The 17008-nt window shown below is 59.6% G+C and overlaps 1 protein-coding gene across 1 annotated transcript in view; it reads left to right on the top strand.

Moving 5' to 3' along the window:
• Pgbd5 (piggyBac transposable element derived 5) overlaps positions 1 to 11065 on the top strand; it is a 48327-nt gene extending 37262 nt beyond the window's left edge. The window contains exons 4-7 of the mRNA XM_077105111.1: positions 4673 to 4853; positions 6383 to 6580; positions 9686 to 9791; positions 10488 to 11065. Coding sequence (XP_076961226.1) covers positions 4673 to 4853; positions 6383 to 6580; positions 9686 to 9791; positions 10488 to 10683 — 681 coding nt within the window. The 3' untranslated portion in view covers positions 10684 to 11065. The remainder of the gene's footprint in view (positions 1 to 4672; positions 4854 to 6382; positions 6581 to 9685; positions 9792 to 10487) is intronic.
• Positions 11066 to 17008: the final 5943 nt, after the last annotated feature.

The following is a 17008-nucleotide window of genomic DNA, read 5'->3' as shown; positions in this document are numbered from 1 at the left end:
CTGCCGGCCTTGTGGATCCCACACACCACACACACCTTCTGTTTGCACTGTGCTCACCCTGAATACCAGGGACGGGTAGAGCCCCGGCTTCTCCAGCAGGAGAGACTATGGTACTGATTCACAGCATGTGGTGCAGTCCTGGGGCTTGTACAGGCTACAGGTTGAGCCTTGGCCCCCGGGAGCAGAGGCAGCTGTGTGCTTAAGAATGCTGTGTCCAGAGGCAGTGGCTGAGCAGCACCCTTGCTGAGCTCCACCCAGTGGCCCCCATGCGCTGTCTCATGTTCTCAGGGGTCAGTCATCCGCTGTCAGCCGCAATCTGAAAACACCGGATGGGAAATTTCAGAAATGGACAACACACATTTTGGACTGTGCACTGTTCTGAGTGTGGTGAAGGAAGCTCACTGTCTGTGCTGCCCAAGACCTGACTCACCCCTTTCCCAGCGTATCCACCCTGTATGTGCTACCCACCAGTGCATCCCCAGGAGTCATCTCAGTCACCAGGTGGACTGTTGCAGCACTGTGTCCAAAATCACCTCATAATGGTGAGGTGGTGGTGCTGGCTGCTCAGGTTTGCCCAGAGAAGCTGCTTCTTCTAAATTAAAGAGGAAAGTTCTTGACATAGTAAGAAATTAAAAAAACCCCAAATGTTGAGATCGTCAGTAAGAACAAATCTGCCTGTAGAATTATGAAGGGAACCGATGCTCTCCAGTTTTGCTGTTGTGCCTCAAATTGCAAAAGTTGTGGCTACAGCACGTGACCAGATCCAGGGCAGTACCACCAGTGGCTTCAGGCACCCATGGGGATCTTAGAGTGAATTTGAGGACCGAGGGCACCTGTGCACAGCACCTCTCCCACGTGCCCAGCTTGTGCTGCAGGACCGTGGCCTGGCAATGTGTGCCAGGGCTCCTGGCAGCCAAGCACCTTGGCCAGGCAATCACCCGACCCAGCGACAGCTCCCTGGCCTGGCCCAACGTCCCGCCTGCAGTCCCCAGCTTCTCCCACAGGCAGACAGGTTGAACTCACGTGACTGTCACAAGGGGCAGCCAGGTGACCTGACATCTCCATCTGCCCTTGTCCTTCCAGGGGGCAGAGGTGTGCATGTTGTGCCATCTGCCCACCGCTGGGTTCCCCATGCCATCCCCCGCTCCTTGCCCCATCGGTAATGACAGAGTCACCAGTTTCGTGTCCACAGACATGCTGTGCACTCACAATGGAGGATCCTGACTTACTCTGAAGACAGGAAGCAGGGCAGGGTTAAGACCAGGTAGCCAGCAGGGTTTCCCTGGTGCTCTCCTGGCCGCCCGGGCAACACAGCCACAGCAGAGCCGTGTTAGCCAATGCGTCTGGACCTCGGGGTTTGACAGGAGCTGCAGCCAGCCCTAATGCTCCCTGGAGCCCCAGGGAGAGAGGACTTTGTCCTGCCTCTCAGGTCTGGGCACTTTGGAAGTAGGGCCAGGTGAATGCCATCTCGTAAGTGGTCCCTGAAGTGCTGACACCCTGGCCTTTGTTCTCGCAGATCTTCTGTCACAGGGTCAGTATAGAATGGGCAGCACCAGCAACAACATCCTGGGCATGGTGTATTAATAACAGCCTTCCCACCTTTAATTCCATTTTTTTCAAAAGTTAAACCATGTGGTGGCCGTGCTGTGATCTCAGCAACTCTGGAGGCTGAGGCAGGAGGATCACAAGTTTGAGGCCAGCCTCAGCAACTTAGCAAAGCCCTGTCTTAAAAATAAAAAGGACTGGGGACAAGGCTCTGTGCTAGAGCACCCTGGGTTAATTTCCCAGTACCATGTGCATGCATGTGAGAAGACATACGAGCAAGAAAAACTTTTCTAGGAAAAGTGAAAAGCTCGACATCCAAAAGGGACATGTCCTGCCCTGAAGAGGCTTCCAGCCCACTCTCTTCACAGGCAGGAAAATGTTCTTGCAGACTGTGATTGGCAATTACCTAGCCAGCCTCCAACTTGTGATCCTCCTGCCTCAGCCTCCCCAGTTCTGGGATCACAGGTGTGTACCACTGTGCCTAGCAAGATCCCACTCCTTTTAAAAGCAGGCCAACAGATGCTTGTCCTGAGGCTGTAGGCTTTGGTGCTGCATCAGACACTGCCGTAGAGAGCACCCAAGGAAGAAGGTGTGTGGCCTCGAGGACACTGTGGTCTCAGAGGCTGACAAATTCTTCAGGAGACTCCAGTCTGGACATGACCAACACAGCGTGCGTCCTGGGGATGAGACTCCACTGGACCTGCTCCTCAGCTGAGAGGCTTTCTGGAATTCTCAGTCAAGGCCACCGGGACGGCCAGGCCCCGTATTCCGGCAGGGGCATGGAGTAGCCAGACTTCCCAGCACCACTGATGCCAGGTCCTGGGTCCTGTGCTGGGCAGGGCCTGTGAGGCTTCCAGAGCTTCTCACTGGTTAAGAGAAGTGTGCACCACTCTCCAGACAGGCAGCCTGGGCTCTAGCTGTTCACCTCTGGCTGCAGGCTACTTCCTGGTTTCCTGGTGAGACAGGAGGCCTCTGTCACAATCCCTCCCTTGCAATGGTGTCCTTGGGCAGAGAAGGGGGCTCCATCAGCCTCCTATAGCTGGACGCCCTCACCCCGCCTGCCCCAGGGTCAAGGCCCTCGGCACACATCAGGGGTGCTCAGTAAATAGGAGCAGGAGGTCACCTGACTCTGCAGCCTCATCGTCTCCAGGCCATGGGAGGGCGTTCACCACAGCCACGGCACAGGCCCTGCAGCTGCTGCACGTTCCACGTACGCTGTGGTCAATGCTGCCACGCAGGTTCTTCTTTTTCTGGTTAAATGTGTTGGCTGTTGAGGATCAAGCACAAGTCCTGGATGTCTGTGAACACAACAAACACATTGTCATACAGAAGTGGCCCAAGGACATGGCCTGTGTAAGCGTGCACACGCTTGAGTTGTCTTGCGAGTCACGTCTGCCCTTATGGGGACATGGTGCCTTTTCTGTTACTGCACGTTCTGCATGTGACTAAGCCACCTGCCACCCACACACCACGGGTCATCTCACCTGCGGCTGACCCCTCTTGGTGGCTGCTCTGAGGTCCAGGCCTCACCATGTCGGGTGCTGGGGCCAGCAGGCTTGTTTCATGTCTGCCTGGACGTGCTTTGCCGCCGTCTCCAGCCAGCAGTGTGCAACCTCTTCTCTGCCTCAGGAGGCCCTCGCCCTCCCGCGCATCCTAGCTCCTCCCACGCACAGGAGCTTCTGCCCATGCACACGCCTCCTGGATGTTCACACCAAAGGGCCTGCCACAGCAGCACTGTTGAGGGGCTTTGGTGTTCCCCTGTGAAAGTTTAAACTAACTCAAGGGCACGTATCTGGGAAGGCTCAACCACTTCTTCTTCCTGGAGAAAATGGGATGCGCCAGAGGCCTTCGCCTGAGGAAGGGGCTCTGCTGCTGGCTCTGAGGGTGGAGCTGCCATTGGCGGGGATACAGCCGGGTCCCTCATGACCAGAAAGACCAGAGCCTCTGTTCTGCAGCCACAGGAAACAGAAATGCACCCTGTAGATGGGACATGCCAGTGACAACTTGACTTCAGCCCCGTGGGACCTGGAGCAGAAAGGCACCACACCAGGCTCAGACCCCAGCCTGCGAGCCGTGAGCTGACAGACTGGCAACTGCCGCCACCAAGTTGGTACAGCAAGAAAAGGGACCAGCAGAGCGTCTTGACCTTCGGTGTAGACGGACAAACTGCCCAGCTGTGGTGTAGGTGGAGGTCACCTGCAGCAGGTGAAGACCCCTGGGCTACGTGGCATTCTGGGATCAACTGACCCAGCACCATGTTTCTTGTTGCAGTGGTGACTGTTTTCTGAGACGCTCTTGCTGAGCCAGGGCCCTGCCTCCCGTCCCAGATGTGTTTCAGACCTTCATTTGCCCCCGATTAGGACCTCAGGCTGGTGCGTTCTGCGAGGGATGCCCCAGAGCCACTGGACAGGACAGTCCTGAGAGGGCGCTGGGCTCTGCCTGGGCCCTCTGTCTCTGGGCACGGTTGGCTTCTGCCTTTTGCACCTACTCCCTCTGTGGTTGGAGGTCAGTGTGCCTCCGGGGGTGGGCATTCACAAGGCAGTGGTAGGGACTGCTGAATGGCTGCCCAGAGGCCCTAGGAATGCTCCAGAGACGCCTGAGCTCCTGGTGAGGACACTGCCAGCCCTCTGGGGAGCCCCTCCTGGCTGCACCATGGGCAGGACAGGTGGTTCTCCAAGCTGCTCTTCTTCGTGCTGACCCTTTGGGCTGCGCATAGAAGGAGCATGGATACTGCTGATTGCACCCTCCACCTGCTTGTCCTCTCTGCTGGTCCTGGGCCTTGGCAGGCCCATCCCACCTCCTGACCATAGAGGTAGCCTTTACTCTAGTTCCTAGTAAACACCAGCCAACCCATGCTTCAGGATGGGATGGTGCTTGTGTCCACCTCAGCCTCAGGGTCAGAGCTGTAGCTGCTGGACCTTTGCCACCCTGACCCCTACCTAAAACATTAGGCTGAGTCACCAGTCGCTGGAGCTGCAGGCAATCTTGGGTGACACAGGCCACCGTGGTGGGGAAGACTTAGGGTAGGGGTTGCCTCCAGCTCCAGCCCAGAGACCCACACTTCCTGCAGCTTTGAGGTCTCTCCCAATGGCGCCTTGAACATATGGGCCTCTGGTGTCTGTTACAGATTTACGTCCACCTGAAGGAAGGTGGAGGTCCAGACAGCCTGGACGCCCTGAAGAACAAGCCTCAGCTACACAGCATGGTGGCCAGGAGCCTGTGTCGCAGTGCAGCCGGCAAGAACTACATCATCTTCACGGGGCCCAGCATCACCAGCCTGACGCTGTTTGAAGAGTTTGAGAAGCAAGGTTTGTCCAGCGGGTGGTCCCAGCAAGCCCCACCTCACTTCCAGGCAGAATGCGTGGGTTGGGTGGAGGGTGCAGACCACAGGCTGCCAGGTGAGGGGAAATCAGTTCCTCTCTCTGCCCTGTGAGCCTGGACCCTGTGGGGCACTGATGACCTCCAGGTGTATGAGTCCTGGGTGTGGGGTCTGGAGACTTTTGAGCTCACCCACCATCTCTAGGTGGCCCTTCCCGGCGGGCAGATGAGCACTGTGCAGACCGGGGACATCCTCTGGGCATCATGTCCTAGGCCCCTGCATAGACTGGGCCAGGCTGCCCTGGTTCAGGCAGAGGCGGGGCTGCAGGAGGAGGAGAGCTGGACCAGGCCAGGGTGGATCCAGGCAGCTCAGGGGAAGCACGGAAGGTGCCCACCTGTGCACAGTGGACCCTAGAATCACTGTTGCTCAGCTGCAGCACAGATGTCTGGCCTTAAAACTGGACCCTGTGAGTCTGATGGGCAGACAGCTTGCATCCTGGGCTTCTGCTGCCAATGAGGTGCAGGAGCTGCCAGGCCTCTGCTCCTCATAGGCTGGCCACTCTGCTGGGCTCCATCATAAGTATGAGTAACAGGGCTGAGAAGGGTGTGTGGGGGGGAGAGTGGCAGGAGATTGGCCCTGAGAGGCAGCCACTTTGGGAGAGTGTGGCACTGCTGTTCAGGGAGGGCCACAGCTGGTGCTACCCTGAATGACCTCCAAGTACCCATGAGTAGTGGTGTAGCCTTCAGGATGTGAGTGACGGTGCCACTCCCTGGCTTACCTCTGCTTGCGGGGAGAGATGTGGGGCCGGCTCAGCTTGCCCGGTGTGCTGGGGTGGGACTGGTGCTGGGCAGAGGGAGGCTCTACGGGCAGTCTGGGGTGGGAGCGTGGCTCTGGCCATTGGGCTGCTGCTCCGGGAGCTGGGTGTGCCGCTCCTGGGACTCCCAGAGGAAGGGCGCTCCCAGCTCAGGAAGGCAGCAGGATGGGACAGGAAGCTCCCAGCTACAGGAGAGTAGAGGAGTTGGGAGGTGTGCAAGAGGCTAGGTGACACATACTCGGATCTCACTGCCCCCTTAGAAGCACTTCGCAGGGGCTGCCATGCATGTTCTTTGCAGCAGGGGCAGTTCTGCACACTGGGGTCAGGTGCACACTGGGGTTGCTGGGGTGGTGCCTGCCCCAGGCCTGGCTGCAGTGTTCTGGGCCGTGCCCCTCCCCATGGGTCACACCCATTTTTGCCCTCCCACCTGTGACAGGGGCCTTGGTCTGGAGGCCCAGTGGCGCCTCCTGTCCTGACACACTGGGATAACACAAGTGCAAAAGCTTCTGGAAGCAGACAGGGCACAGGCTTGGCACTGTGCCAGGCCCCAGGGCCTCCGTGGACAAAGGCACTGTCCAATGCCTGCAGGCCTTCCCTGCAGTCTAGCAGATGTGCTCCAGAGGCCTCAGGGAAGCCGCAGAGGGCAAGGCCCCAGCTGGTCTCAGCAGGTGGTTGCCTGTGTGACCTGCGGTTTTTCCCACTAGAGATCTACTGCTGTGGCCTGCTTAGCTCCCGGAAGAGTGACTGCACGGGACTCCCGCCGTCCATGCTGACTAACCCAGCTACACCGCCGGCCCGCGGCCAGCACCAGATCAAGATGAAGGGGAACATGTCCCTGATCTGCTGGTACAACAAGGGGCACTTTCGCTTCTTGACCAACGCCTACTCCCCAGTGCAGCAAGGTGAGCCCAGCCATATGGGTGCCGGGGGTGAGGGCGTGGCCAGCCCCGCAGGTCTTGGTGGTGTAGGACAGATGAGGCTGGCCACCCGAGGAATTTCTAGGAAGCAGGCTTATTTAAGTTACAGTGGTCCAGAGAGTCTGATGCCTAACATCCTCGGGCCCCTGGTCTGGAGTGGGTTGGGCTCATACCCAGTGGGGGCTTACACCAGGCACTTGTCACAGAGCCGTCACTCTTTGTCCCACACTCTTAGATCAGAGACAGGTTTCACAAGTTCTTCCAAGAAAACAAGGAATAACTTTTGCACATCGAGCTCTCTGGAGACAGAGCCCATGGCACCTTTTGTCAGAAAACCTGGCATTAAGAGGAAGCTTCAGACCACATTGAGCTCTCTGCAGAAACCCTGTGAAGTCCTGTTGACACTCTTTGTAAAATCTTGCTGACAAGAAGCTTAATTATGGTGGGGGTCCCTGGAGAAGCTTGATCAGGGTGGGTCTTTGTGGTGGGGCACCTGGTGGTGGCAGCAGTGATGCGTGGAGTGCACCCAGGCAGCCCTCAGTGACTCTGCCACCCGTCATGTGGCCCTGGGACTCAGGGCTGGGCCCCGGGCCTGACTGCGGCTATGGTGTCAGGAGGCGGGCGTGGAGGGCGTTTCCTGAGCGTGAGCTCAGCCTGGCCAGCTGGGACACGGGTTTCACTCAGCTGTGCACAGGGTGTGGTGGCTAGCCACATCTGTGAGGCATTTACAGGATCATTGTGTCATTGGCATTTGTGACTGCTCGGCCTTCCAGGTGTCCCCTTGGGAGTCTATCTACCTCTAGCAAGGGCCTCCACTGGCCAGAGGCTAAATGGTGTCACCCCAGTACTGCGAAGCTCCTGGGAAGAGCCTGAGGAACACCAGGCCCTTCATAGGAAGGCCACTGTGCACTGGCATGGCGTCCTCGTGTGGTCTGTGTGCCATTCATGTCCCTGCCCTCCACTGCACCCTGGGTGGGGACTGTGGTCTGGGGACTCAGTGCAGGGGCTTTGTTCTGTGTGGTGCAGGGGCGCAGGAAGCTGCTCCAGGCTGCGTCTGGCATTGGAGGGAGGCACTTGGCCCGGAGTAGGGCATGGCGGCTGCTTCCACCGATCCCAAGGGTGCACAGGAGAGCATGTTCTAGGGGCCTGGGGACAGCCTGGGGAGGGACCCTCTCATCAGACGGGGGGCCTGGTGGGAGCACAGGGGTGTGGGGCAGGAGGAGCTGGTGGGCGACTCTAAGAGTTGGGATGAAATGTTTGTGTCAGCCTGGCGATAGTTCTCAGCTGTTTTGACATCCAGTCCCGAAGCCTCGACTCCCTGCAGCATCCCAAGGTATAGGGCCGCTGCCACTGTGGCAGGTCAGGCTCCAGGCCCTAAAGGCCCTGAGAGGAAAGGGCAGGTGGGCTGGGTGGCTGGGAGTGGCGTTCTGCCACACCTGAGGGCACTTTTGTTTAAGGAACAGGAGATTTTCTTGGTCTACTTAAAAACAGTTTCAAAAGTGCCCATCCTCTGGTCACTTGATGTGGCTCCCACACTCTGGGATCATTTTCTCAGGAAGATCTGGACGCTTGTGTGGGGTCTTCACTCCGGGCTCCCAGTGTCCCTCCCAGCTGCTGAGTGCCGGGACAGCATTGCCTCCCTGGCCCTGATGACAGTGGCCACAGGCTGGACTTGCTCACTGGCTGAGCCACGGGGACTTCACGGGGACCCATGTTCCTCCAGCTTCACTTGCACCTCTTCTTTTTAATCTGCATGGTGCCAGGGCTGCCGGTGAGGCTGCGTGTCTCCACAGCTCTCGGCGGCCTGCGGACTCTACCTGTGCGTGCTTCTGGTGACGAGTTCGCCTCTTTCTCATTGACCTGAAAGCAGAATCTCTCTCTGCACTTTCCCCTTTGGTTTTTTATCTCGTGCTCTAAAGGGTTTTTATTTCTCAGAGGCAGACCTGCTGCCTGCTGCCCGCTGCCTACTCCGGGTGATGGACGCCCCCTCTGCTGGGGTGAGCTTCAAAGGCCCTTTGTGCAGGCTGGGGTGGCTGCGTGGGGTCATGTGGCCATGGAACCCTGGAGAAGACCCCCTTCCTGTCCCCTTGGTGGCCCAGATGGGGAGCTGAAGCCTCCCGTGTGCTGAGGCTGCTTCTCAGCCTTCTGGTTCTGCCCCATTGAGAACGAGTTTCTGGCCTCAGAAGATGCGTCTCGGTCCGAGCATTCCAGGAATCCTTTCCTCCCGGCTCTAGGAGCCACGGACCCTCCCAGCCTCTTGCTTTCCTTGTCTCCTGCTCCCCATGAGTGTCTGTGCCCATTTGAGACCAAGCTTTATCAAGGCCAGTGAGGGAGCCACGTCTGCTAGTTCCTCAGCCCTGGGCAGAGGATACGGGCTCCTGCAGGGCCGTGTGGACCTGCAGAGACAGACATGCTGGAGGGAGACAAGGCCGTGCTCTCACGTCCTCCCAGGGCTCTCGGTGTCCTTCCCTGAGCACCGGTGCTAGGAAGAGAGCTCAGCCCAGCTGTGTGCCTCTTCTCCCTGCTGGGCAGGAGCTGCTGTCTCAGTCAGAGCCCGTTGGCCCACAGGAACACGCCACTTTTGCTGGGACTTCGTCTGCTCCATGCTCCTGCAATTTCAGTCCTCTGAACTTAGTCCTTAAAGAGGCTCCAGAAAGGGCCCGTGCCATGACCCTCCATGCTGTGACCCCCTGCCAGGACCCCCTGTGCTGCTGGGAAGTCTCACACTGCTGGGAAGCCTACCTGGAGGCCTGGGTACGGCTTGGCTACCGGCAGACCTGGGGCGCAGGTAGTCTGGCAGCGTCTTGGGCAGCAGATGAGGAAGAAGTAGGCCTTGGTGGGTCTCGGGCCTTGCTGGTGGGGCCTGTGACCCTGTGGTGACAGTGTCAGTGCCCTTGTGTGTCTCAACTGCACCCACACAGGAGGGGCTAGGGGGCATGTGTGGCCATGTCCGACAGCAGCGGCCGCCACTCCATCCCTTCCCCGGGCCCTGGGAGTCCTAGGCAGCACAGTGGTCAGGCCTGGGCTGGAGGGAGCTGGTCACCCTGCCCAGGAGGTGTATGGCTGGCACTGAGTACATTCTCCCTGCAGGGGTCATCATCAAGAGGAGAAGCGGGGAGGTGCCCTGCCCTCTGGCCGTGGAGGCCTTCGCTGCCCACCTCAGCTACATCTGCAGATACGACGACAAGTACAGCCGGTGAGTGTGGCGGGCAGCTGTGGGCGAGGGCCTCCTCCACTCACCAGAGGCTGGCCCGTCCTCCCACGCCCCTGCGAAAGCAGCCTGAGGTCACAGGTGAGGGTGCCCGTTGGGCATGACCGGAATAGGCTCGCCTGGCCAGGCCGGTGGAAATCTGCTGGGCCCTCCTGGGGCAGCTCCCATCGTCGTGGCCTTGTTCTCCAGCCCTGCCATTTGGGGAGTCTTCCCACCCCCGCAGTCCTCAGAAGGACTGTGGCTCCCAGGCTGCATGCCTGGCGCTAGGCTGTGCCCCATGCCAGTGTGTGACGTTGGCGTTCGTCCAGCCAAGGCTGCCTGCCCAGCACCAGGCTCAGATACCTCAGAACCAGGCACAGAAACTTCAGAACCAGGCCAGGTCTGGGCTGCAAGGAGCTGGGCACTCTGCCCAGGAGATTGTGGTCAGCACTAAGCACATCTTCCCTGCACTCTCGCAGGTGGAGCACACAGGACAGTAGGGTGGGAGCAGAAGTGGCTGGGAGGAGCCACGTCCTCAGGGTGAGCCCAGGGCCAGCAGCTTCCCTGAAGGCAGCAAGGTGGGGCCTGCTGGTGTGGGCAGCGGGCCGGCCGCAGGCACCAGTGTCCCTGGAGTGGCAGCAGGCTGGCTGGGCTCGGGGCTCGACGCCTGACCCCGCTCAGCCTGCCTGCCCTCTGTCTCAGGTACTTCATCTCCCATAAGCCCAGCAAGACCTGGCAGCAGGTGTTCTGGTTCGCCATCAGCATCGCCGTCAACAACGCCTACATCCTGTACAAGATGTCTGACGCCTACCACGTGAAGAGGTACAGCCGGGCACAGTTTGGAGAGAGACTGGTGAGGGAGCTGCTGGGCCTGGAGGACATGTCGCCTGCCCACTGAGGCCAGCCCCAGGCGTGGCGGGAGGAGGGGAGCCTGCCCGTCAGGGACCCTCGGTGAGGTTTGCATCCAGAGAGGCGCGAGTCCCCCCAGGGTGGCGCTCCCATCTCAGCTGTCTCGTCCTCCTGATGCCCTGGAGCCTGCAAGGCTGTGTGCAAGGTGCCTGTTGCCCGTGGGCTGATCAGGAACTGGACAGGCAGAGAGGACAGTGGCAACGGCAAGCACGGGCATCGGCCCTGTCAGTGCGGGAGCCTGGTCGAGGCCTGGGCAGGCGGGCATCCCAGTGTCTGCCTTCTGTGAGCAGCGTGGTAACACCAGATGCAGAGCAGGGCCGCGCTTCTGCCCGGGCCCCGTGGGGCTGGGCCATGGGACCCCCAGAGGCTGCAGCCGAGCACGATGCTGTTTTTATTTAAATCTCTCTTCAGGTTATTTTCTTACTGTTGCTTAAGGTCTACTGTAAAGGGGGTGCCCTTTGTTCCCATGCACCCCCTCGCATGATCAGTTCTGTGTCTGTGCCCCGTGGCGGGCAGGAGGGCCGCTGGCTCCCAGGACACTGGCTACAGGCCAAGAAGGGTCAGGCGGCCTGTGGCTGCAGGTTCAAGTCACCATTATTGACAGAATTACTTATTCTGTAAAGATGCATAACGCCACTGAGGCAAACGCCCTGCTGCGGATCCTTGCTGGCCACTAGGACCCTTGATGGCCACCCTTCCTCCTGGTCATGATGGTCACTGCTCTGGTGAGCCCTGACTGGGGACCATGGGGACAAGCTGGGTGGGGCATGATTTGACACAGGCTGCCTTCCTGGCCACGCCCAAGGCCTGGGGCTTCTCCAGGGTGGCCTCGCCTGGGGATAGGTGGCCCTCTATCCAGCAGAGCCTCTCAGGCTGGGGATGCTCCGCCTCCTTCACCCCAGTGAGCCGGCGTGCCCCAGCATGCTCCAAGCCCACGTCACCTCTGCACCCTAGTCGCGGTGGCCACCTCACCTGTGATTTGAATTCGATGCCACGGACTGTAGGCCAAATCCTAGACCATCTCCGACACCTCTGCCTGCCCTTGGGGTGGACTGGAAGCACTTTTACCATGTGGAGAAATATATTTTTAATCTGTGTTGCTTTTCTACGGGGCCCACTGTTTCGAGTTGATGTGTTTCCAACACTTAGGGAGACGGATGAAAGCAATGAATTTCCTTTTCTGTCCAAACAAATAAAAGTCTATTTAGATGTTGATTCTTTGTAAATATGTGGATTTGTTTCAAAGGTCAGGACACACAGCTTGCCCACTGTATGGGCTGGCCTATGTCCTGGTATCCTGGACCCCTGAGCAGCTCATGGATGAAATCCAGCTGAGTTTTGACTGCCACAGACGTCTGTGGTCTCTAAGTGCAGGGGTCCCATGCCTGGTGTCCCACTACCTGTGATCAAGCACGATCCTGAGGCACTAGGTGGAAAATTCCAGGAGGACCAGTTCCTGAGTTCTAGACCACTGCTGGGCAGCTGCTCCGTCTTGCCAGCCCCAACTGTGCCCAGCATGAATGCACTCACCACAGGAGCACAGGGGCTCTGCCATGTGCTTCCAGGTGTCCACTGGGGTCTTGGAGCATGGCGCTGCATGAGGGGCCAGTGGCCGTTGCCTGCTGCAGTGTTCTGGTGTGGGCAGGTCCTGTGTCTGTTCCTCCTGAGACTCAACAGAGGTGGGTTTCCAGACTCCCTCTCCCAGACCTGCTCTCTGACCTCACCCAGCACCTCCCTGGGGACCCTGTCAGAAAGAGCATGTGTCCCTCTAGTGTAAGCAGAGGCTCTGGGGTTGGGGGATGGCCTTCCTGGCAACTCCTGTCCTCTCCTCTGGGGAGACCTCAACTCCCGGGGGGATGAAGCCGAGCCCTGACTCAGCTCCTGGGCAGATTCCACGCCAGGAGCACAGGACTCTCCAGGGACCCCTCCTCAGAACCCCCTTTGCTCCTCAGGGGAGGTGGGACACCAGGAGCACAGGACCCCCAGGGACCCCACCACAGGCCCCCTTCCCTCCTCAGGGGAGGTGGGATACCAGGAGCACAGGGACCCCCAGGGACCCCGCCCCAGGCTCCCCTTCCCTCCTCAGGGGAGGTGGGACACCAGGAGCACAGGGACCCTCCAGGGATCCCTCCCCAGGCTCCCCTTCCCTCCTCAGGGGAGGTGGGACACCAGGAGCACAGGGACCCTCCAGGGACCCTGCCCCAGGCCCCCTTCCCTCCTCAGGGGAGGGTTCCGCTAACCAGAGGCCAGGTGAGGACCTGGGCAGCGCTCCTCTGGGGCTCCCACCTGCACTGCTGCTTCCTTTCCCCACTTGGCCCTCCAAGGCCCAGCTGAGACCCTTGGGAGACATCCACCTCCCTGGGCTGTGTGCCTCTGCACATCCGGGCTCTCAAGCTGGTCACACTGGCTGCAGACCTCACAGACTGGGTGCGCCTGAGCCGCGTTCCTGGTTCTAAACCGAGCGTGGCTCCTGCCGGCTGTGACACAGCCAGGCACCTCACTGTGCTCCAGTCAGGTTGGTAACAATTAGGCTGGCTTGGTCTCAACTCTGAGGTGCAGTCAAGGACGTTGCTATGGCCTCTTGTGGTCCTTTGTGGTGGCAATGTGGGGAGGGTACCCAGGGGAAGCACTGGGGTCTGAGATGGCCACACCTGGGAATCCTCAGGGCTCTTGGCAAATGAAGGAGCAGGCGGGGCGGGCAAGGGGTGAGGGCCAGGGGGACACTGATGCAGGAGCCAACGCCCCTGCTGGGAGCACCCCTGTGGCCACAGCTGTCCTCTCAGCCCAGGAAGAGTCCTCAGAGGTGAGACTGTGTAGCCATCTTCTGTGACCCAAGGATCGCTGTGTAAAGCGAGGTGGCTGTCCCCTTCCCTGGGCTACCACCCTCCTCGTGGGGAACAGGGGTTGGGACACATGCTTCTCTGCCTTAGCAGGATGTGAGGTGCTCTAGGCCCTCCTGTGAGCCAAGACCGGTGCTCAGACACCAGGGCTGTGATCTCCAGCCCCTCGACCTCTCCTGTCGGGCTCTCCTGGTCACAGTGTTCTCCAACAGGACACGCGATGCCCACCCACCCTGCCTATCCCCATCCACTGTCCTCTGCACAGCTGCCTTCCACCTCCCTGAGGACCCTCCCTGCTCCCCACATCCCCAGACCTTCCCTCTGGGCACCCTCCCGCCCACACACTAGAGCAGCTTTTACCCAAGGCAGGTGCCCAAGCCTGGGGACCTTCCCCTCCAAGCAGAATCCAGTGTCTCACGTGGCCAAAGCACTAACAACAAAGCCACGTGTGGGACTGGCTGAGCCAGGCCCTGCCTCTGGACAGGCACTTCAGGGAGCTGCCATGGGACTGCCATAGGACCCACATATCCCGGAAAGTGGGGATGGGGTCTCCTGGACAAGGCTGTGTGCTGGAGGGAACCCGTGACACTGCTGGTGGACATCTACCACTAGGAGATCTCGGGTCACAGAGCAGGAGCCCACCAATCCTGCTAGGAGGTTGCGGGGAGGGAAGGCAGGGTCCACACTTCTGCCTAAAGGAGAGATGTCAGGATAGGCAGGTTCTGGCCAGGGAGGCAGAGGTGACGGACAGCACTGCCCGGCCAGGAGGTCGTGGCTTCGGGGCTGCATCCGTCTCCACCAGCCCCCTAAAAGGATCAGCAAGACACATTCCGTCTCCAGAACCCCCACTGGTCGCCTACCCCTGGCTATGTCTAGCCAGGTATGTCTTGGGGAGCCCAGGAGGAGGTGAGCCCTGGCCACAACAGGAGCCACACAAGGTAACAATGCTCCGGGAGTAACAGTGGGGCTGAAGGGGAAGGGCGGACCAGGCAGTGTTCCTGCGGAGTTGGAGCAACTGTTCACAGCTGGCCTCACCTGTCAGCGCCTCCCAGTCAATGAGGCCCCTCCTTGGAGAGAGGCCTTGCCCAGCCTGGCCAGCAGAGGGCAGCAATGCACGTCCCCAGCTGCTGTCAGAATGGAGACAGGGAGGCAGGCAGGGCCCTGCTGAGGGTCCCAGGGCAAGCCATTGACCTGTGGAGCCAGCGGCAGGGCTGTGGAAAGGGCCTGCAGAACCTCATACTCGTCTTGGGGCTTTCAAAATTCTGGGCACCTCTGTGGTCATTCCCCAGAGGTTGCTGCCCGAGAAGCACGCACCCGGCAGTGGAGAGGAACACATGACCAGCCAGGAGGGTGGGCATGCCACTGGGAAGTGGATGGCAGGATGGCAGTCAGTCCAAGGGTGCATGGGAGCAAGCTCCAGGGAGGAGCCAGCCAGCAGCCAAGACATGGCAGGCTGGCCAGCCCTGCTGTGACGCAGAGCAGCAGTGCTCCAGCCCAGGCAGGATCTGGGTCTGCAGCCAGGTTGTGGCTGTCACCACCTCCTTGAGGGTGCCCACAGCACCCTCTGCTCACAGGCTGGGTGATGTCAGACAGATGCTGTTGAGTGCCCCTCAGGCTGCTCAGACGCAAGGTCAAGTGCTCAGCAGTAGCAGCAGCCCCTACCCAGGACAGCAGTCACTTCCTCACCTGGAAAACCCACCAGCCACAGGGCCCCCTGTGGCTGGGAGTCACCTAAGTGGCAGAAGGCAGCTGGGGGGCAAGGTGCAGCCGCACCTCAGAGGGCTCACCTCCTCCGCCTGCAGGCACCATGGGCCACAGAGGCAGCAGGACAGCCTGTCACACAAGCGATCCCCACACAGACCCTCACTGCCTCCAACATGAGATGCCAGGGAGCTCAGGATGGGGTCACGAAGGACTGAGATCCTGAAGGGGTGCAGGGCCCCCCACAATTGACCTGTGTAAAAACATAGCCTGTAAGTGACCTATTCGTGTGTGTGTGTGGGGGGGGGGTTCAAGGAGGCCCACGGAAGGTGCCAGTGCCCTCCTGCAATTGAAGGAGTAGGGCAGACTCATGGCCACGTACCCAGGATGTCACTGTGCACACGTGAGCTCTGATAGCTTCTGGGGACAGCTCCTGGATCCTAGCTAAGCCCTGACGTCTGCTCCGGTGTCCAGTAATCACGGCAGCATGGAGTTTGGGCTCCTGGTCTCCTAAGACCTGCTTCTTCAGAGGTCACAGGGTGGCACTGGCAAGCACCTCACAGGCTATGAGTGAGGTGGAGGGGACCCTGTCATCAGGGTCCACCCCTGGAGCCCACCATGGGACCATTGAACCTCCCTCTGCTGGCCACGACACTTAGGTGCTCCAGGGACTAGGACGACATCTCTGGGTGGGCTGCCCACGGCCTGCCAGAGTGCACCCCGACTCATATCCATCCTACAAGCACAACACATCTCAGCAAGCCCAGTTGCAGCCCCACAGCATCCAAGTCCCACATCTCCAAAACTAGCACTTCTCCCCAAGCTCCCTCCTGTCCATGGGGGCAGCAGGCAGTCTGCCAGCCACCTCCCCAGGTGGCCCTTCACTTGCCCCTTCCCCTCAGGGTTCCTCCCTGCTGAAGGTGGGCCCTAGTTTGCTGCCTGAGAACAGGTCCTTCCCTCTCTTCAGCCTCTCAGAGGCCTCGCACACACCGAGGGAGCTTGGAGACAGCAGGCAGCTTGTGCCCTGTGTATCCAGAGCTGGGTCCAGGCCAAGTTGACTCCAAGATGGTTGCTCCATGGATAAACCCTCGTTCCCAGCAGTCAGACACCTCCCCAACCTGGGTGGGGAGGTGCATTTGGGAGGTCCTTGCCTTTCTTCTGGGGCCCCGATAGTCTGCCCACTTTACCTCCCAGGCAGCATCATGGAGAGGAGGTGGCCAGCCACCCCAGACCACATCAACCAGTGCTCCACGTAGGAGCCTCCCAGAAACCCCCTCGGCTTGGCCTCCACCTGCCCAGGCCTCCACCAGCTGCTCTTCCCAGTGATGTCCATCAAGTGCCTGCTTGAGCCTCAAGGGTGATCTATTCTTCCTCAGTCAGGATCAGAGCTCAGAAGCAGTGTCATAGCAGCTGGATCCTGGACAGTCTCCTGGCCGTGCCCCAAGGACACCTGTCTCTGGCACTGTTTTGGCCCTTTTACTTGACATCGCAGCAGGGGGAAAACAAAACCACTCATGTTGGTCAGGGTTCAGCAGAGACTGACCCACAGATAAACAGTGGGGACAGGGGAACTGGCTCACCTGACTTTGGAAGCCCAGTCTGCAAGCCAGAGATCCTGGGATGTTGGCTGTGACTCTAAGTCCAAAGGCCTGGGAACTGGGCTGCTGGTAAATCCTAGCATCCAAAGGCCAGAGGCCCAGAGTTCTGATGTTCAGGGGCAGGAGAGTGAGAGGCCCTCAGCTCCAGAAGAGGAAATAGTCTTTTGTCCTCCCA

This window comes from Callospermophilus lateralis, chromosome 13, assembly GCF_048772815.1.
Source record: "Callospermophilus lateralis isolate mCalLat2 chromosome 13, mCalLat2.hap1, whole genome shotgun sequence".
NCBI lineage: Eukaryota > Metazoa > Chordata > Mammalia > Rodentia > Sciuridae > Callospermophilus > Callospermophilus lateralis.
Note: the sequence above shows the minus strand (reverse complement) of the source record. Positions and strands in the feature narration are given on the sequence as shown.